The 22,569-nt window shown below is 39.9% G+C and overlaps 1 protein-coding gene across 2 annotated transcripts in view; it reads right to left on the reverse strand.

Moving 5' to 3' along the window:
- Nucleotides 1-22,569, reverse strand: part of tmem132e (transmembrane protein 132E) — a 397,169-nt gene that overhangs the window by 21,516 nt on the left and 353,084 nt on the right. For both annotated transcript variants that reach the window (XM_067608832.1, XM_067608831.1), the window contains exons 5-7: nucleotides 21,919-22,062; nucleotides 9,087-9,292; nucleotides 407-686 (exon numbers count right to left, since the gene is read on the reverse strand). In XM_067608832.1, the coding sequence (XP_067464933.1) occupies nucleotides 407-686; nucleotides 9,087-9,292; nucleotides 21,919-22,062 (630 nt within the window). The remainder of the gene's footprint in view (nucleotides 1-406; nucleotides 687-9,086; nucleotides 9,293-21,918; nucleotides 22,063-22,569) is intronic.

Here is a 22,569-nt window from a genome sequence, read left to right on the forward strand (position 1 = left end):
TATTAAGTGGACTTCTAAGACTTGTATTTGAGTACTCGTGCTTTAGTGAGCACAATAGTATCATAAGCAATAAAAATGATGACCAAAACTATGAAAATAAGACCAACGTTGTGATGAACCTGCATTATCTTTTAATTAAGGCATCAACAAACTACAGAAGCCCAACTTCCTTCACACCAAACAGCTGTTGTAAATTCAGAAAATGAGTTTTAAATCTTTCTTCCTCATCTCTTATATTCAACCATCATTTTGTGTGTGGTAGCTGTGGAGTGCATATTCAAGGAACGCCGTGCTCACTTCCCCACTTCTCACTCTGACAAATCATTTGTCATCTACGAGACACTTAATTTTTCACTCCTGATTTATATGAGCTCTCAGCACTGAAGCAGAAAGGCGGCGCGTTTACCTTCAGCATGGTAGATCCCAGCTCCAAGCCCACCAGGACCGTCCTGTCCACCAGCTCTGCTATCCTGGGGTCAGCCACCTTCAGGGAGTCCTGGACCAGGTCTGTGACATCCACCTGCCAGTCGGGCCCCAGCATGGTGATGACTTGGTCAGTGCCCTCTGTGGAGGTGGTATGGAACTGGGTCAGAACCTTGACCAGAGCCCGCTGGTACTGCAGGGTGCAGCCTCGGCTCACCCGGCGATCATCCTCTTCATCGTCTGCGTCGCTGTCTCTGGTGCTCCTTAGATGGAGAGAAAAGGGGAAATATAATTGAAATGGAGAATGACGATGTGTTTAGCTGGTGTCAAGGACGCAGAAACTACAGAAGCAGTGCTAAATCACTCAGGCAGCTGTTGACATGGTCTTTGATGCAGTTTCCAGAGTTTCCTCCATGAGAGCTGAGCTGAGATTAAAAACTCAGCATTAAAAGAAGCTAAATGCAATAACTACGATTTGGCCAAGTGTTTCTGGAATTGGCCACCAAAATGATTAAGAACCCCTAATAAAAACTAAAACCATCACCAATCACAATTGGTCACTTCTTTAAACTGAGCAGCTGCCACTAAATTATGCTCAGCACTGTGGCATGATGCTACGTCTCAATTTGTGCCGTCTGTTCTTAAGGGTCTCTACTTTCTTTCTTTTATAATTTGACATCATTACACTGATGAGAAAGTCGGTACCCCATGTAGTGGTGATGTGGAAAAAAGTCCTTCAAGCCAGCAGAGAAGGCATGATAAGCACCGAAAAGAAGAGTTTTGGACTGCTGCCCTCCTTAATTCACAGGATCCCTGAGCAGCAGGGTTAAACATGCCAGGTGTATCCCCAACCGAGTGCAATCTGCTCTACAACAAGATGTATGACTTACCCATCTTCCCTCAGCAGGCTTGACAGTCTGCCAGTTCCTTCTTAAAACGCACTCCTCTGTTTAATCTTTGCTTTGACTTAACTATCGACATGACTTGAGGTTCAGGAGAAGCAGTGGGGCTGTCAGCCACCGACAAAGTATATATCTCCCCCATTGATTCAAGGAGTGGGTCTGATTATCAGACTAAGCACTTCTGACCCAAGGTCTTATAAACGCTTAAAATACACTCCTTCAACAGCAAAACGTATTGTTGTGTGTACCTTTCCACCTTTCCCATCTACTGGGGTTGATTATTAATTCATCTTAACGCGGTTCTCTCCACACTTCATCATTCCCACCAATACTTCAGCACTCTGCTCTGCCTATAACTTTGATGTTATATATATGAATGATGTTTAGGAATAAAGGAGGCCTCCGTAAGGCTTTCATGGGTCATTGGAGATACCTGTGTTTAGTTATTAATTTAAGTAACTTTAACTTCACCTCATGGACCTCTTCTGCTCTGATTAAGCACAAGACGTGAACTTAACACTTCTGTTACTATGGTTGGTTGAATTTGTTACTTTGACATAAAAAATGTAAAGCTCTTTCATGGTTGCTGTGTGATTTTCTAACAATGTAGAAATACCACTATGAATTCAATACAATGGAGATGATTGCTAAAAGCTACAGAGATCAGGAGGCAAGCGTCAGATTACATTAGTGCAGCAATGCATTGCATTATTACAGACTGCACGTATGCAGTCAAGAAAACAATAACAACAGAAACAACATAACAAAAATAGCCAGTAGCAATACAGTAACTTGTTTTACTATGGCAATTTTGCCATTCGGGGGTTAAAGAAAGGAAACAATCATTTATCTCATATATTAATTCACAAATTGGAAAGTTTCTGAGAATATTTGATACAATTCTGCACAGTAGCACTTGTAGGCTATAGTGCCTGTACAAGAGTGTCTACGTGGCCTAACAAGCCTGTAAATGCATACAGTAACTGAAATATCTTTTACATATATATATATATATATATATATATATATATACACACACACACACACATACATATATGTGTGTGTGTGTGTGTATATGCTGTGTGTGTGTGTGTGTGTATGTTTAAATGTATCAATTGACAAACGTATCAATTAAAACAATAAGGAATGAATAAATTAAATGGTTTAGATCCAGACAGAAACTTCACCAATGAGACTACCTGGGGACCTCATGTGATTTGGAAATTACCCAACATCTGTGTTTTGTGCGGCGCATGTGCACGGAATAAGCAAAGTCTGTACTTTACTTGAATTTACTGACATTATGCTTTCGGATACACGTGATAACTTTTATAGTCTTGTCTCTAAATGACCTAAATACATAACTGTGATAGAAACAGAGAGAGATGAAATAGAAAGGGATGATGGAAACGGAGGGCAGCGTGACGCAGAGCGACTATGTTTCTGACTCTGTTGTTCTCAGCTCCAATGTTAAATGCAGCCAAGTTGGATAAACTCCTGTTTAAACAGACATGAACCAGTGTCTCTACGTCTCATCCTCTACTGTCTGTGCTTGCATTGAGTCAGAGGCCAGAAGCCCCACCCAACTGTGATGGTGTACACAGAGCTGAGCGGCTCGCTGTCCGCTTGTTTATTCAAAATTTACTAATATTAAATGTGTCACGTGTCCAAATTGCACCAAGTTCGACACTGCACGTCCACACATGCATACATACATACAGACAGACAGACAGACAACAGTTGTGCTTTGAAGAGGCTTTGTCAAGTATGGGAATATAACCCCTGATAATGTCTTTAAGTGTTGTAGTCTGTGTCAGGTTATGCTTTGACATTACAAATTAAAAACAATAGGCCTGTGTTAAAAACTGCAGGTGTAAAGGGTCTAAGAAAAGAATGCCACAGGGTGCATTAGGGGAAATGTAGGATCCAGTCTTTTTGGAGCTTGACCCATACTAGGGAATAAAAATCAGGATATTTTGGCCTCTGTTTGACCAATTTTGACCGTTTACTTTCTCATAAAAGCAACTGCCTGATGTTTTCTATCATCTTAAAATGTAGCTTAATACAAGAAGACATTAATCTGGAAAACTGGAACCTGAAACTGATCTTAGGTAGGGTGCACTTTTGTAGTTCACATTAGCTCTCTGGCTTGGATGTCATCTGGACTTCATCCTGTGGGCCTCTGTGTGTTTAAGACTGACAGCGTAGCTTCAGGTCACGTAGTTGCTGTTGTACTTAGAAGGTAAGCAAGTTAACTCGACAGCAGATGCTCAGACTGCTCATTCAGCTACTCATTCAGTTAAAGGTAGAGGAAAACCCAATGAGACAGTAAGACTCTTTCTGTCTCTGATAAGGAGTTTTACAACTCTTGGCTCAGGTCAGTGAAAGTTTACCTTCCTGAGTCTGTACCTGAAAATAAGGTTGATATTTTCTTCCCCCAGAAGAATATTGTCTGTTCTTATTAGAGTCTCTGATACAACCGTACAAGATGAAGCTTCAGTGCACACAGGCTGCCCGCCCGATTACACTTTCCTTCCTATTTTAGAGCATGTTACTGGATAATGCAGCCAGTGAGCAATTCTGCGGCACTGTAGCAAAAGCCCACTGCAGGCCAAAAGACCTTGCTGCGCATGAAGGTTCAGAATGTGTCACTTTGCAGAAGTGAAGGAATGTAGGATGGAAAGACTGCAACAGAAAGGCAAATAAAAGAGTTAAGGAGACGAGGGAGAGAGTGTGGGAGGTTAGAGGTGGTGTTAAGGAGAGTCAGAGCGCTTGTGAGAGGAGGAAAATAAGCAGGAGAATGTGAGCAATGTTCGGATTGAGAGGAGATAATGAAAAAAACAATCATTCAGTCTAATAATCACAAAATAAAGCAGCTTAGTAGAGTCTGATGAAGATAATCATCACAATTTGGTGTTACTGGAGTGTTATGAAATGACTAATGAGCATTGTATTAAAGTTCTTATTCTCCATCTTACTTTGCAGTATTATTTAAAGTGCTTTGTGCGGCCTTTGTAAACATCACATAATTCATTATCAAAGCATTTCATAATCAATGTAAACAAATAGGGCCAAGGTCGAGACAACTGGAACCTGCTATCTTCTGCCAGTGCTATTGTTTCTCAAAATGAAAAAGATTTCTCATAAATCCTGTAGCTGTCAATCATCTCTCCCTGGCATCTTGGTTTTCTTGTAGGCAGTTGTTGGCTGTTTTCTTGAATAGATGTCCTGGTTGTTTTTGTAAAAGTCATAAATAAATCTAATGTAGTCTTGATACTCAAGTTTAAATTAAAGTACTAAACTTTGGGTGTGAATCTTTAACAAGTCGAAATGTGATGTTCATCCAATGTGTGTCATAGACACAGAATAATAGTATGTGAAATTAATTTTACTCAGGATCATTAATAAGATCTGTAATTTTGCTTTCTTGGTCTATTCTGTACACACAACATCTATTGCATGTCTGTTCTGAGAGAGGGACAGACTGACATGAGGTTTCTCCCATTTTTTCCCCATTAAAAGTTTTTTTTTTTTTCAAATTCAATTTTCAAATCAAGGGTCTAAGGACAGAGGATGTAGTGTTGCTGTACAGGTTGTAAAGCCCCCTGAGGCAAATTAGTGATTTGTGATATTAGGCTATACAAATAAAAATTGACTTGACTTAATTAAAAAATACACATGAAACTCATGTGAAATGTTACACTTCACATATGAAATGTTATATTTCTCATGAGAAAGACGTCATTTCCATATGTCCCATATGTCTTTTTTTTTGGATTGTATTTTTTTAGCCCCTTTTTTTCAAAAATAGGAGGCGGTAGAGAGCTGATAGGAAGCGATGGGGGATGACGTGCAAAACGGTCCTTGACTGGACTCAAACATCTCCCACCAAAACTGAACGCCTCATATGCGATTCTGGATTACATATGACATGTTTGTTCCTTACAGAAAAAAAACAAACAAACAAAAAAAAAAACATTTGAAAGTTCCAAAAACCACATATGCCCATATGTTGAATTTCCATCATCAAGGATGAACTGTCAAGCTCAACTTTAAGTCAGAAGTCCTAGAGGTGCTCAGAATCATGGAGACATACTGATGAGGACCATGTGAAACAGCTGAAAGCTCTAGAACAAGCAAGGAATTGGACCTTGAGTTTGGGTTGTTTTGTTAACATGAGAAACTGATGTTTTCACATGTGTTATCTTACATGTGAAATATCTGAAAACCACATGTGCCTGTATGTGAATATATCACACATTAATTATGTGTAAGGAGTGGATTACATTTCCACACTTAATCCACTGGGATTCATTGAGAGCCTCCATATTGACACTTTGACAACCAGAATTACCAATCAAATGAAATATATGCTGTTTTCAAAACAAACCAAATGCTACTGAATCAATCAAGAAGTGCAAACATAACAAGAATTGACCTATTTCCTATTAAATAAAATGTCTCTTCAAACAAATCAGTGCAAGCTCTCATTCCACAAGAACTTGTCCCTCTCTTTTCTCTCTGCCTCAAAGAAATCCACTGAGTGCCATTGAGTTACAATTATTAATTTCCAGCTTCCAGTCTGAACACTGGTGTGAATGGCTGCTGTGTCTCTGAGTCGTCGTCTTTAGGCCTGGGGAGAGGATCAAATCTTTAACAACTTTGTGAAGTCGACTGTAAGTAATATTATTTGTGACATGAATCCTACATTACATAAGTCCACACCTCTGTGTTATATGGTAATTACACTAAGGCCTCAAATTAAAGTGGTTATTACTTTTTGATGTAAAAAATCAGCATATTTCACGTTTGGATAGCACCAAACACGAGAAAGAGCCAGCCTACTGTGATATGGATCAGGCGAGTAACAAAACCTGCTATTTCATATACATGAAAAGATTTGTCCACAACACCATTGCCAGAAATACTGTTGCCTGATGCTAAAACAGGGAAAAGTAAAGAAAATGACATGCTCAATAAATCCAAATGTCAGCATGCAAGAAATAAATGCTTCACCTGCAGTGAAATGAATTCCTGGCCTGGTTGTGTGGCAATCATTGCAATGTGAAATAGCTCACAAGGGGTCTTTGATTACTATTCTCATGAAGACACAAGGGAAAATATATGCATAGAAAATGGGTTGGAAGAATTGTGCATACTTTAAAGAAACAAACTTTCAAACCAAACCAATTTGCTTGAAACAATGCGGTCTACTGGTGGGGAACATGCAGTAACAAAGGTAATGTTGTTATATGAGAATTATATCATATGAGACTGCCAGCAAACCCTGGAGTCTGGTAAACACTGGACAAACAGCAAATACCATTCAAAATAGTAAGGTCTGAAAATCTCACAACTCTGATAAAAGCCCATATATGATTCTTTGTAGTGTTCTACTTTAATAGGCTGGGCCTTTAACAAAACAATGAATGAATGAATGATGCTAAAGTGGGGATTTAAGACATATTTTGCATGTCAAAATAATATAGCATCTATGTCCCATTATAGCCCATTGGGGATCTTTGAAAAATGAGGCTATACAAGATGTTTTCCAAGCACTCTAGGTCATTTGAAATACCTTCATTCTTCATACAACTCCTTAAACACGCCATTTGTATTCAGGTTGGGTAGAAATGGATTTAGTCTACGGTGATGTACTCCAGCAGCAACGACAGCAGCCACCCACGTGAGTGTTAATGCTCCCATTAAATATTTCCTAAATGAAGGGTTGTGGGCCTGTTTGTTACTGCTCCATGCATGACAAGAATGCTAGAATATTTTAATGAGCTAAGGTTCTTTAACCCGAGACCACATTTTCCATCGGGGTCCTGGCTTTTACAATCTTAATCTCCCATCGGTAACATTTTTTTCCGCATCTAAAGGTGTTACATTTATAAAAACTTGTAGGCAGCAGCTCATTAATTTTTTTATTGCCTGTTGGATTCATTCTATTGATGAAAGCTTCTATAATATTGACCTGAGGTGAGGACATAAACAGGACACAAGAATAAGTGCAGAGAACTCTGTCATATTGTTGAAAAGATGTATATTCAGTAAACCATGTGCTGACTTTACATATCTAGTGCAAATATGCTTCACTCACAACATCCTAATGAGGAAAAAATAATGACAGTTATGTAGAATACACAGTCGTATTACTGTATATCCAAATGAAAGAAAAATACCAGTTATGGCAGTTATGTGAAATTGAAAACTGTAAATCCCGTGACCCTCCCCATTCAGAGGCCTCCATTTAAAGTGTAATGTGCACTTTATATTTGCACAATGCACTGCAATTCTAACTGTAATATGCACTTTATTTCACACTCGCAGTGTTTTGGATTCTGTAGAATCCTATGTTTATGGTTAGGCTGCTATGCGCTACACACTTTATATTGGTACCACACAGCTGTCCATTTTAATATATGTCTATGAATAGTTTGGCATGAAAGGACTGAAATCAGGACGTGGGTGGGAATATTTTACTCTTTTTTCCTTTTATTTGTGTACTTTGTTATCATTCTTGGGTATAGAAGAAATTATATATGTATGCATGAACTGTATTGTATTGTATTTGAGCTGCACTGCACCAAATTCCAATCGCCTTGTTGAAATGGCATTAAAGTATTGAACTGAATTGAAATGAATTGAATTAAAGTCTGACTTGTTTGAGTCCTGAGTAGCACCCTAAATAACCTGCTTATTAGTCAGAAACCATCATTATCTGTCTGAAAGTACAACCAATATTTGTTCTATAAAGCTTTCTGCATACTTACTCAAAGTCTAATTAAGTCTGCACCTTGGACTTGTTGTTTAAAATGGGTTCAGATGGGTATGACACATACATGACAACCTTGCAGATCAATTTATTCTTCAGAGCCTTCACAGAATACATTTCTGCCCAGTACCCGAGCCAGACCATCTATTTGGACAAAACAAGCAACTACACATAAAATCCTGCATAACAGAGAGGAGGCTGGGCCACTTTTTAGTTTCTAATGTTTAGGACTGTGGGGTTCCATGCTTGTTGGATAATGAGTCCTCTGGTAATCATGTGCAAAAAAAAAGACATCCAAAATATATTCTGCTGCAGATAATGCATCCTTGCTCTGTTGCTTTTCTATGGTTTATACATAAGAAGAGAAAGTAGAAGAGGTTTTAGAGTGCTCCCTTGAAACATGTACTGAGCAGTGGTTCAAATTCTTGGTTATAGCACAATGGATCTTATTTTCATAGTTTATGAGTCACAGTCACAGGGTGGTCTTATTGATTGGTTGCCATACAAATTGTTACATCTACTACCTGTGGTGGGAAACATGCCATCATTTCTAGCAGTTCTGGGAACACTGCAACATTGCTACAATGAGATCCGATGTGGCAAAAAAACATGAACAGTCAGATGATCAGATACACTGCAAACAAGCCAACAGTTTAGGCAGATTATGTAATCCAACTTTATTTTGAGGTAAAACTGAATTAATCATCTCTAACTGCAGAAAAACTGTGTGTTCACAACCACATTTAGTGTTGAAAGTCAAAGTTGAAACAGGATGTCAGTCTGTAAACTGTAAAGGACTGTCAGTGTTTATTGTCATGTTCCCAAATCTCTGCAGTTACGTTGGTACTTTACAGTGTTATGGCCAAAGCCATACGGAATGATGGCAAAAGCTACAAAAATAAGACCCAAGTTGTATGAAACTGTACTTTCCCTGTAACATTGCATGCATGATAGCTGTATCTCTGTGTGCAGTTGAGCCTTACCTTCGGTCAGGCAGAATGGGAACCCTCCAGCCTTTGATGAAGCTGAGATTGTTGTCAGAAAGTTCCACCTGCAGGGGAAGTTTGGGCACCCAGACTGTCAGCTCAAGTGGTGCACTCAGGTGCTCGTAGCTGAAGATGACCCTGGCGTTCATGGAGCCCCGCGTCTCCTTCCCATTGACGAACACGTAGTCGCAATTCATGGACACCTAGGACAGATCAGGGTCAGAAGTCAGAGACCATCTATATGGTAATGGTCACATCAATGGCAGAGGATCTAAATGATGTGTGATGATATATAGCACAGTATGGATGCAGCTGTCAGCGCCACAATTCATTCCGCAGCATTTCAAGGTTGATCATTTCAGCAGGGAAAATAAACAGCAAGGAATTAGATCTCTAGTATTTGAATGTGTTATGAAAGTACAGGGCACATAAACCATCTCTGCCAATAACCCCGATTGACTTAAAGGAGCAGTTCGCCCCAAATTAAAAAGAAAAAAACTCTAAAAGCACTACTAGAGGTATACCAATATAGATAGTTTTGGTTTTACTTGCCAGGATTTGAGATTTTTGTCTCTGCAATTTCTATAATAAACCTGATACAATGGAGACAAATGGGATATTGTTTGTGTCATTTACATTATTGAAAAACTAAGTAGCAACTTCACTTTCCAGAAACAATATCTAAGATAATCAAGGAACAACTTTTTACCAAAGAAATAGTCCCAATAAATTGCACAATAAAGTGATAATAAAGTGAGTTTTTAAAAATTTAAATCAATGTTGTTAGTACAATAAACTTAATTCACCTCCACTGCATTATGGTGGAAACCTCAGAGATGGATATCTCAAAACATACACACAAAAACATTAAACCACAGTATCTGCATGATTCAATGCCAATAGGGGTGAGTGAGAAAATACTGTATATTCTGTATATAATTTGGGTGGAACAACTCTGTAAAGGAAGCTGTATGTTTGCTGTAGACTAGTGCTTCTTAGCTGTGTGTCACTGAGGCTCCAGAGTCTGCAGGCTTTCATTCCATCCAAACACTACAGAAGCGGATTTCACCGGTCTTAACCATAGACGTGGAACAAATCAGTGAGAATCAGCTGCTGCTGTGTTTGGTCAGAATGAAAACCCACAGCCTCTCCGGCATTGGTGGCACAGTGCTGAGAACCACTGCTGTAAACAATGCTGTGGGCTGTTCTCTAATCTAATTTGCATCTTTTATGCAGTCAAATTAGGGCTTCTAAGTAACCCAGAGTTTGTTAAGCATGTACAGTGCAAATTAGGCATGCGTACTGTTCGATGTTTGCAGGAATAAGACATGCAGTATGGCTTAAAACCTGGTTTATTGACCATGATATTGAGGATGCAATGTAACAGACATAGCAGCAGTCACACTAACCAGCACCAGCAGTAAACCACTGAGTAACACCAATGTGCAGGATTACTTCCTCTAAATACAGTGTCTGCAATAGCTCAACACTAACTAACTAATGTGAACACGGTGACTGATATACCTCCCCTTTTCTTAGCTCATGCTCTATACAATGACAAAATTATCTTGTTAAGCAGTAAATGTAGCAGAGCTTACAAAATGTCACAAAATGACCAATATTCAGCAGATACTGTATTTTCAGTAACTGATAACCATATGAGATGAGATATATAAGAAAACACCCTGCTTAATATGTAAATGATATGAATATCAGTTACTATAGCCAAACAAATATGCACACTGTGAAACACAGAGTTAAGGTCACAACAAAGTAAATATACTTGAAATATGGACTTGAACACCTGATTGTCAGCTCTTAGCACACTTATGAATTAACCTGAACAACATGCTTATGTATTAACTTAACTGACAAGTGAATTCAGTCACTGTATTTGCGATTTGGCTTGCTAACACAACCTGAGCATGCTCTGCACAGACTTTCAGTTGTGTTTGAGGGTAGCTTTGCTAGAGGCACCTCAACCTGGAACTGCTCGGTGTCCATCATTTTCTGTCTTTCTTTTGTGACAGTGTCATAGTCTTTTGACTCAAGTCCAGTATCCTGGTGGTCAGTGTCACCTAGATTGAGCTGTGCTGGAGCAGGCTTGACTATGGGCTAAAATCTGCCGGCCACTCCGCCTATACAGTTTTCCCTCTCAGTGAATGACGATCTGGGCTCCTTGCAAATCTCCTTTACCATGTCTGTCCGGTTGTAACCTTGTGGGGTCTGCAACCTGATAATCTGTCCTTCCATCAAAGGCTGAAGTCGTCGGCTTGATCTGTCATAGCACAACTTTGGTAACAGTCTCTTATTAAGAAGCTTTTCCTCCTGTGACTTACACATATGTGGTTCACACGCTTCCTTGAGATCAGGAGAGTAGTATGTGTTTGCCTCCCATGCAAGAGACCCTAGCTTTGTGTCATGTGGCACGTTTCTGAGATTTAGGAGGTTGAGAAAAACATTTGAGCAACAGAGTTGCTTGGTGCTGCGGACATCTCTTTCAGCTAACCCATTAGATTAGATTGGATACTCTGGGCTGCTGGTAACATGAGCGAAGTTCCATTGTGTCTGGCATTGTTATGAGGGTGTGTGGTGCTCCATGAACTGAGAAGTGTCTCTTGAGTTTTGTGATGATTGTTGTTGAGGTAACATCATGAACAAGGTCAGTCTCATACCAGCCTGAATATGAGTCCACTAGCACTAAGTACTGCTGACTGCGCCATTCAAAGACATCTGTTGCCACAGTCGACCAAGGAAGGTCTGGAGCTGAAAGCAGCTGGAACTGGAGTGGAGTGGTGGAGTGTGATTTTGTGTTGTTACACACAGGACACAATTGTTTCTCTTTGTTGATGTTGTCTGTTATTATAGGCCAGAAAACTATGCCTCTTGCTCTCTTTAGTAGCTTTTCCTCTGTGCATGACGCCTATGTACTCCATACGTAGTGACCAAGGAATGACTGCTTGTGACCTTTCATGATGACCCTGTCTTCAATAGTTAGTTCATCTTGGAAACGAAAATAAGGACTAAGGGTATATGAAAGAGTGCGCTGTGTGCTGGGCTGCTCATGTCTGATGATATTGCTGAGTGTCTGCACACAATAACCACTGCCATCGCAGGTAAGAGTCATTGGCTTGCTGACATCATATGACAAAACTGATGGGCAGGACATGTGCTTATTAAGTGCTTCAAAAGTATTTTGCTGCTGTTCATGCCAAATCCATTCAGCGTCTTTGTGTGTGAGTTGTTGCATTGGAGCCATCAGCTGACTGTAGTTTGGAATGAATTTTCCAAGGTAGCTGACCATCCCTAGAAATCTTTGCAGAGCTGGGACATCTGCTGGCACTGGCATTTCACTGATTGCCTTCACTTGTGAAAACGTGGCCAATGTAGCTGACCTGGTTCAACTGGAACCTGCACTTAAGAGGATTAAGCCTCAAGTTAGCCTCTAACACTCACTGGCAGAATTGAGTCCAAATGGCATCCCTAGAAACCTGCAAAAAAAGTGCTAAAAGCGGTTAGCATCAAAGATTTGTGGTTAAGAAATCTGCCAAAAGGAGTTCTTTGCATCAAAGACCAAAAACACAGTTGCATTTGACATGCATGCGGCCATTTCCTCCACATTACGCATAGGGTGATTTGGCCTTTTCAAAGCAGTGTTCAGGTCTCTTGGATTGATCCATATTCTGATTTGTTGTTTGACTTGTTTGCTTTTTGTTGGTGGCAACCATAGATGATACCCAGTCAGTTGGCTCAGAGACAGGAGTAATGACATCCAATTCCTACATTATCTTTCATTCTACAGGAATGTGATGAAATCAGATCAGATTGAACAATGGGTCTCACATCTGGGTCGAGTGTCATGGAATAGGTTTCAGGTAGTTTTCCAAGCTCATCAGTGAGGAGATTGCTGTATTCTGTTTGAATTTGATGGGACAGATCATCATCAGTAGGGCTTAACTGGTGAACGTCTTTACTGAATGAGACAAGCCCCATTTGCCTACATGCATATAGCCCTAGCAGTGGCAGAACATCCTCTTGAACAATGAAGAATGGCAATGTGTATGGCTGTCCCTCTAGGTGGCACTTCAACTTAACCATACCAACATTTTTGATTTTGCTGCCCTCGTATGCAACAAGGTTTGTGGATTTAATGCATGCTCTTATTTGTTCTTCATTCTTTACTTGTTCAAATGCCTTTTTTGACAAAACATTACACTTGGCACCTGTGTGAACTTTCAGTTCAACTGGTGACAAAAGCTTCATCATTTTCTTCTATCTGTGCATTAGTTGAATCAACACTCATTTACAGTGTTATACCATCGTCATAGAAGTCATAGTTTCATCTGTAAGGCTATCAGCTTGGTCAGGTTCTAGCTGGTGAACAATCCTCCTGGGTCTCTGCCTATTGTTGGTTTGTTGTTTGGACTTGCAGCCTTTTTTTTTGCAGGCATGGCACTGTTAACCAAAAGCTGGGCATTTGTCTCTCTTAGCTGCATGACTACCTCCACAGTTGTTGCAGTTGGCGATCCACTGTCCCATTTTTTTCTGACTGTTTTTTTAATTTTTATCTCTGCTGTTGTTTTCTGGACTATATCAACATTTGTAACAGAGTGCTGTGGAGAAGCCAGTGTTTTGTTGTGCTCTTCATCTCATAAATTTGACAGATGGAGATAGCCTTAGCCAATGTAAAATCACTACCACACAGTAGCACCTTTCTCAGATTGTCATTATTACTACCAAAGACCAGTCTATCTCTAATAAGCTCCTCATAGTGATGTCCAAAGTTGCAGCTTTTTGCTTTGATCCTTAAATCACTGACATGATTCAACTGTCTCACCAGCCTTCTGATTTTGTGTGTTGAACATGTGTCTTGCCATAGTAACATTGGTTTAAGAGTTGCGTATCTCTTGAAATTTCCTCTTGAGGCATTCAGGTTCATCTTTGGATTCCACAGGATCGACAATGCTGGCAACGTGCCAGCATAACAGCAGTCACACTAACTAGTACCAATGGGACACCACTGAGTAACACCCACACGTAGGATTACTTCCTGTATGGTGTATGGTGTCTGCAATAACTCAACATAGACTAAGAGGAACACAGTGACTGATCTACACAAACCACGTCCTAACCCCATCACCTCTTTTGCCCATCCCCTGCATAATGTTCTATGAACACTTATACAGACATGTAATATGACAACTAAAGCTATTAGGCAAACACATAATTCATATAATATGAGGGCTGACAGCAGAGTGATATTTCAGATGAACTTTAGTGGATAACACCTACATGGCACATTAATAAACATATTCCCACATTTCACCTTTCATGACACCTTCATGTAATGTGGTATAATTTGTGGCACAGCAATGTCACAGAGTATGAATTCACTATATGGAAATTTCTAAATTTAATTCTTGGCAAATGCCATTTTTAACTTAAAACCATTCTTTAGCTTTCCCATCTACTCAAAAATCTCCGGCTCCATTGGAATTATCATAAATACTTGTCCCCCTCTAACACTAAATTATTAACTGCAATGGATCTGGAGAGCTTTGCTTTTGGGCTCCCCTCGAAGATTTATCTAGTGGTGGGAGGTAGCTGGCATTGTAATCAGAGGATCTAATCTCCTGCAAATGGAGGTCGGGCTGGCTAGCCTTCTCAGGGCTGGGGATTCATCATAACTGGGAGGAGGTCTGGGTAATATAATTCCTCCTCCATGTAGACAGGCCAGAATGGGGGGAGGGGGCAGGCGGTGGAAGAACTTCTTAAGATGGCAGTCTTTCCCTCTGGTTCGGTTAATGTAATTTTGCAGGGTTTGACCTTATGGGCTTCCACAGTATCCTTTGTGTGTTATTGTTCTGTCTGCTGATGTGTAGTGTTATCTGCATGAACTGAGTTACAAAAGAAAGAAAAGGAAGTAACTCAACACAATTACCACAGCCACCTTGATTAATCACAGCACGGCTTGCTGTATGTAGAGTCAAGAACATCTGCCTGACATGTACTCCCTTCTACCCTGGAGCCACACACACATGCACATACACACACACTGAAAGTGTACCCTAGCTGCAGTGCCACTTCAGCTCCTGCGGCTACTGCTGCTGATAAACTTGACCAGCTAATTGCAAGTCAAAAGCTGTTAGCAACTCTGGTTATCAATGGCCCTGTTGGGGCTTGCTGAGGAGGGCTTTCACACACTGAGCCCCCACATGACGTCACACTGCTGCTAATTTACTGTGGCATCTTCCATGGTGCCAGCAGATTGCCTGGGTGGAGACAGATCATCAGGACAAGTGCAAGTGCTGCATCCATTTGGTCGTGTACTCATCACATGATGCAGAATGAAAGACTGGCTGGGTTAATAAAGGTGAAGACACCTAAGGGCCATTCACACATTTATTCCATAACATTAACTGAATTAATTTCCCAAAAGGGTCCGATGAAGGCAGCAGCTTCTGTCCTCCAAGTGAGCAATGTTTTATTGACATTTTATTATGATATGACCATTCAAATAGCACCACTAATACTGCTAAATTCTCTGTTCATCCACATTCTGTACCAACAGCAATTAAACACATTTGCTCAGATAATCCAGTGTGGAACTTGGGCCATAATTTTATTCCAACCGAAGCAGTCAAACTGCTAAAAGAGATTTACTGCCATGACATCATCAACTCATTATTTACACATGACCATTAAAGGGGTACTGCAGCAATTTAGTATTGCACTTCCACAAAGTTGCCACAGACAGAATCGAATGATCAAAATGGATGCAGCAGAGGACGAGATGTTCATTATATCTGTCAAGCTCTGAAAACACTGGAAGCTACACTTTCCATACTGCAACACAAGTGTATTTTGTTAAGCCCTTCCTGCCTGGGAAATGCCTACATCTTTAAAGCACACAGGCTTTTCATTAAAATGTTTTAATCTGCAAGTCATGATCTTGATGTGACAATGTTAGTCTCTTAAGGACATGTTCACAGATTATGTGTGCGCAAAATAAAAACACAAAGACAGAGATTACAGGAAAGGACATAAAATACTAATGCTGTAATTCATAATTCACAATTCCATGAATAAATCAGTTACTTGTCTGAATATAATAAGCATTACATCAGCAAGAATGTCTAATTACAATTAAATAACAGTAACAACAATCTTAGATGGTTTCTCTAGCTTTGGTCGAGGGAAGTGTACTGTAGGTGGATGGGCAAAAGCAGATTCTCTGACAGCACAGTATATATTTTAAAATTTATAGTGTATGTAGGACATTTTGCTTTTATTAGACAGCAGGAGGTCAAGAGAGAAAAGGGATGACATGCAACATAATGGACTGGAACCCCAGTTGCCACGGTTACATGGTATGTGCCGCAGATGTATGAACCAGCTGGTCACCAAAAAACAAAAAGGTCTTTACAGAAAAAAAAATATGGGAAAATACAAAAATAAACAAAACCAGATGCAGACAAAGGATTCAGAATATTTTCCATGTTGGAGTTGCATTTATCCTGGAGGTGGTCAGAAATCTCAGCTGGGCTGCTTAAAAGTTAAAACACACCAAGTGATTACACAACCGCGGCTTCTCTTCCAGTGCTGCATCTGCAGGTGATGCTATACTCCTCTACTCTGATTTCCTTTAAGTGTATCAAACAGACTACAGGAAGAAAAGCAGTTTTCTCAGCCATGTTTCAATGTCAAAGACAAGCAGTATATAACAAAGACTTGGATGCAGCAGAAAAAATTGAGTCCTCTTGATGACATTAACATATTCATGCTGCATGGCATGCGTTTCCAAATAGAAACCACAATTATTCAGGATTTTATTTTCAAATTTAAAGTCTCACTAAATTAATTGCCACAACACTCTGCCAAATGGAGTCTCCATTTAGGGATAACGTATGTATTAAATGAACACAGAGTGAAAGCTGACATATGGCTAGCATTACTGGGATTGTGTCTTGTAGCTGTTATGAAGATTTTCTTCACGTGATGGATGTGTGCTGGCTTCAAGAACAGTGCAACCATGAGTTCATTTAGCTCTGTTAGCTAAATGAGCCACCCCCCATTAGCCTGTTGTTGGTTGGATTAATGATGTTGACTGGGAAAATGATCTGATGTTCTGGAAAGCTATGACTTTGGAGCCTTTTGGAAACAGTTGGAATGCAATAAAAATGTTCTTATTTATTTTATCTTGCAAAGTAGTGATCAAGTGTACTTTAAAGGCTTGTTCACCCAAATCATTTATTTCCATTTCCCTCCATTGTAGGTTGGAGGCAGAACTCTCAGAGGCACGTATCTCAAAAAGTCAGCAAATAAAAACAAAAACTTCCAATATGGCCAAATGTACTGTATGTGGACACCAGAATATATGTGATTTTGAACATCTCATTCCAAGACTACTGGCATTAATCTGCTGCTATAACATCCTCCACACCTCTGGCTTTCAGGCTTTCCACAGGATTTTGGAACCTGGCTGAGGGGATTTGCGATCTTTCAGCCACAAGAGCATTAGTGAGGTCAGCCACTGATGTTGGGAGATAAAGCCTGGCTGAGGACTGGTGTTCCAGTTCATCCCAAAGGTGTTTGATAGGGTTGAGGTCAGGGCCCTGTGCAGGCCAGTCAATTTCTTCCCCACCAAAGTGTGAAAACAATTTCTTTATGGACCTGGGGCACTGACATGTTGAAACAGGAAGGAGACCTTCACAAACTGAAGCTAACATGAGGTTTGAGTTAACTAAAATCAAGTGGATATCTTCCAAAGTTACTTTCTTCTTAGTGCGAAATTCCCTGTTTGTACTATTATCCCTAAACTGCAGCACAACAGAGAAACACTGTTCAGGAAATTTCATTTTAATTTGGAGGGTACCCACTTTGATTGGCTAAGTCAGGCTGATAAAGCCTCGCGATTATGACCTGGAATTATTTCCATTGTTGTCTCTGGGGTTTTCACAGTCCATTTTTGCTCCCAAATTTTCCAATTTGCATGGCCGGAACATTTAGAACGACCAAAACTGTCACAATGCACATACAAATGTTGTTTCAAGATAGACTTGAAAAATGTGAACATAGTCTTTAACATTAACCTTAAAGGGGACATATTATGCAAATTTTCAGGTCTATATTTTTAACCAAGGGCTTACTGGAATATCTTTGCATGATTTACAGTTAAAAAAAACTCCTTATTTATTTTAGACTGGCCCTTTATGCAGCCTCTCAGTTCTGCCTCTGTCTGAAACAGGCCGTTTTAGCTCCTGTCTCTTTAAGGCCCCCCTCCTCCCACTTTGCTCTGATAGGATAACTTCTGGAAAATCATCATCCCACTTGCAACCTTAGCTGCAGGAATGTTTAAGCAGGAAAACAAGAGCTGCCCCCACTGTTATTGGCTAATTTCTTGTCTTTTAGATGCTAAATTTGGAGTTGCACTATAGGTGAATGTGTCACAATACTGTGGAAGTGAGGTATGAAGGAGGGAGCCTTCGCTTCAGCAAGGTACAGTATGAACAGGATGACCACAGGCATGAGATGTGATGTGCAGACACAAGGCTTTATCTCTGTCTTCAGATGGGTTATATGAGTCACAACGCCAGGGGAGAGGATGATCAGTGGGGGGATGGAGGTTGGTCTCTGTTGCCTATGATGGCCCAGCAATTCCCCCTACCCTCCTGACACACTCACAGCTTTCTTCCTTCTATCCTTTCCCACCTTGTGAAACTAGGGTGCCTTAATAATTATTCCTGCACACACACACACACACACACACACACACACACACACACACACACACACACACACACACACAGCTACAACTGTGCACACACAGAAATGGCTTATCTGCTATAGGCTCTTGATGTACACTGCAGCTTGGTTATTTCCGAAGAAGAAAGAACTAAAGAAATAAATAAAAATGCCTGCAAAGAAAAGTGACAGCCTCTCACCTATTTTTACTCTCAAAGTTGGGAAAAAATACAGCAGCCTGTGGGCTGGCAAATATCCAAATGAGAAGAACGCTGGGCTAAAAATAAAGCTTTATTCAAGGAAGAAGTCTTCAAAATAATTTTGGTTTAAATGCTGTTTGACTTGCAGTCTCCAGTCACGAGGCTCGCCGGAGATGTGTCAAGGTACTGGAAAGCAATATGCTGTATGTATTTTGCACCACTAATCTGTCGTACCTCGAAATAAGAAAAAAAGCATGCCTCAACTAAAACAAGAAAATCTGATTAGAATAGATCGGCATGATGTTTGGCATAAGAGAGTAATGTGTGTAGTATATATAAAAAACAAAAGCCAAACAAGTAATGGAGTGCTCCTTCTTTGTGAGGCTCCCTGAGAATCTTTTATTTCGGTATTCTGGGGGACATTTTATTGAACTGTTGTTACTGGTGTATTTCCTGGGCTTGATGGGCTCATTTTAAATTAGCCTCGAACGTTCAGTGGCAGGGCCACTGAAGCAAGCCCACTCAATATTACATGGCCCAGCACCTTGTCTTAAATAGATAATGAAAGATGATAAATGACGTTCTGAAGCCAGCCATCCCGATGCAACACCTGTTCTTTTCTATTGACAGGACAATGCAATACACCACAATTGGATCCCCTCCCAATTTAAAGAAACACAGCTGTAGAGGAAACCCGTTGCTGCTATAGTTTAATTGGTAGTTTAATTTGTTCTCCCTTGAGCATCTGGGTCTATTTATTCAAACCAATTTGTATACAAGATAACAGCATGAGACAGCAAACATAAGGGTTAGTCCAGTATATCAGCGTAAAAATATATTGGACAGATACTGGTCTATCACAGTGATAGAAGTCAGTGTCTGATTCGGCTTGTTGGCTTAATGGCCTCAGTCTGTAAAACCTGCAATGAAACCTGCCTCACCTGTCCTTGAGGAGCTGCAAAACCACCAAAAAGGATTTCATTAATCTGACTTGATATGAATAGTTTGAATGTTGACTGAACAAAAGACTTTTCAGAGTGAACTGAATTTTGCAATCTTTAAATAGAAGAAAATAACGTGAACCAATTTAAAGATTTCAGTTACTGGGAGACAATTCACAAGTCGATCATACTGCGAGTCACGTCTGGCCTCCCTCTCCCCGATGGCTGTTTCCCACTGAGTGCAGTGCATTCACAAGAAGCTGTTACTGTATTCTGAGCTTAACCTTTAAATACGAAGAAGATATAGTTGGAGAAGTGTGATTAATACATCTAAACTGATTTAAGAAAGAAATACTGCCAGATTAAATCCATATTTTAACCAGTGAAGTATAGTATGGTGCAAGCCCACTGTGGTGTTATGATAGACAGGGTGAGATTGCTTTCAGTCTAAGACATTTTGTTCTGTATGGTACGATAGAAAACTTGTTTGAAAGTATGTCACACACCCTAGAGAAATCTTATGCAGTTGTCCATGTAACAAAACCAAGGAAGAACAAAAGGAAATAGCTAGAACAAATACACAACCTTTAACTTAAATTATACACATCACTAGGTCAAAATTTACCCATTTTGTGTACAATATATAGCACCAACACAATACTGGGTTATGGTTATCAATTATTCATAGGTAGAAAACCTCCCAAGACAAGACCAAGTCTTGGTGTCATTTTTTATATTACTGTTGGGTTATTTACCCAAACTAAAATATGGTTTGTCTGCAAATAATATGTATCCTTTGCAGTTTTAGAATGTCAAATGCTCTTTGTTTTGACAGTTTTGAGGCTGAGCTTCTTGTGTCAAACACTGGGTCAAAACAACCATATTCTATTTCTTAATGTGCGATGTTAGTTTGTTGTTCTGCACATAAGAAACTGCAATGTATTCTTCAACATATGGACTCAACAGTCTTTGGATATTACGTTCAGTGGCATCAGGTAGTTTGTGCAGGCTTGTTGGCCACACATGCATACTGCAAGCCCCTCATTATACCTTGTTCTCTTTTTTTCTCATTTTATGCAATTCTTTTATTGTTGCAATGTCCTCCTGTGACCCATTTTATGAAGTCTGCCTTTGGAAATGTAAAAGTATTATTATGCTGTGGATTGCATGAGAGGAAACCTGAGAGGAAAGATGAAGCTGGCTGTATGATTCGGACTATAATCATATACAGTATAAATTGTTTACTTCATCTAAGGTCACAACTCCCCTTATACTGTCACTTTTAATATGATCAACAGTGCAAAACGGCACTGCTACACTTCACAGTACTGCCTATACAATTATGCAATCTGCATATAGTACAATCTATTATCATTGTAATTGACTGGAGAAAATAATAACAGCGTAATCACAGCCTCTAATGTGCTCTGCAAGTTGTTGTGATCCCACTTTAATTTATTTAATCAACAAACCAGACTTGATATTGTAGTCTCAGCTTGGATTCCCTGTGAGCCTGAGCGATGATTGTTCTGCATCCTGGGACACTGGTGCTGTATCTGCCTGTAGCCATCACACTAAAGTGAACAACAGGAGGGTGTAGGCTTTGCACTAAAGCAGATAAGCAGAACTCTGTGGACAAGGTGGCTCACGGAGAAGCAGCAGGTGTGGTGCTTCAAAAAATATATAATGGAGCTTTTGCTGCTCCTTTGTAACCATATTTATATGTAGAGTTTTATGAACATCCATTGATTTTATCTGAAGAATAAGACAAGAATCAAATCAAGAGTATATATGGAGCAACCCAAAATGAAGATTTTATGCTTTCCTGATGTGATTCTGGTGCTGGGCCACTCTCTAGTATTAGTGGAAGAGTAAAGGGATTACATTTTCTAAATTGGCATCTTCTCCCAGATACAGAGACTGAGGAAATCAGGTTTACTGTACCTTAACAATGTCTTCATTGGAAGACTTGCACTGCACAAAGGCTGAGACATCAGTGACTGCTCCATTCATCTCTATGGAGACCATTTTGACGGGAATAGCCACAGTGCGTCCAGTCAGAATGGCTGTGTTGATAATCTCAGTGTCCTATGGAGAGAAAGAAACAGACATGATATTCATGAAACAGTGAGAGGTAGAGAGTGATTTTCCTCAATATTTCATCAGCAATACTGATGTCCATTTTTAAAACCGTTACCTCTGCCTCCTAGGTGATACTCTCAGTGGTAGACCAGAACTCATTTTACTGAGACGTCTTTCATTTGATTTCATCAACTGACATTTTCATTTCAAGTAGTTTTTCCAGTGAGCAACTGGCAGTTAATGAAATGGAAAGAGAAAGGACAGAATTTGATGAAAGGTAATAATCTTACCCTTAATGATTCCAGGGAATGCATTTTAAAAATGTGGTCCTACCAGGTAAATCACAGTGTCAAGCTTAAATTCCAGGCTACAAAAAGAGAATGACATTTACTGGATCTGGATCTGAAGCTACTACCAAATGTACAATTATAGGTGGCGCACATAAGTGGATATCTGACTTGGATGTTAGAGGAAAAGGCTTTGGTATGGCTGGAAGTTCATCAGAGATGGATG

This window comes from Thunnus thynnus, chromosome 13, assembly GCF_963924715.1.
Source record: "Thunnus thynnus chromosome 13, fThuThy2.1, whole genome shotgun sequence".
NCBI classification, from domain to species: Eukaryota; Metazoa; Chordata; class Actinopteri; order Scombriformes; family Scombridae; genus Thunnus; species Thunnus thynnus.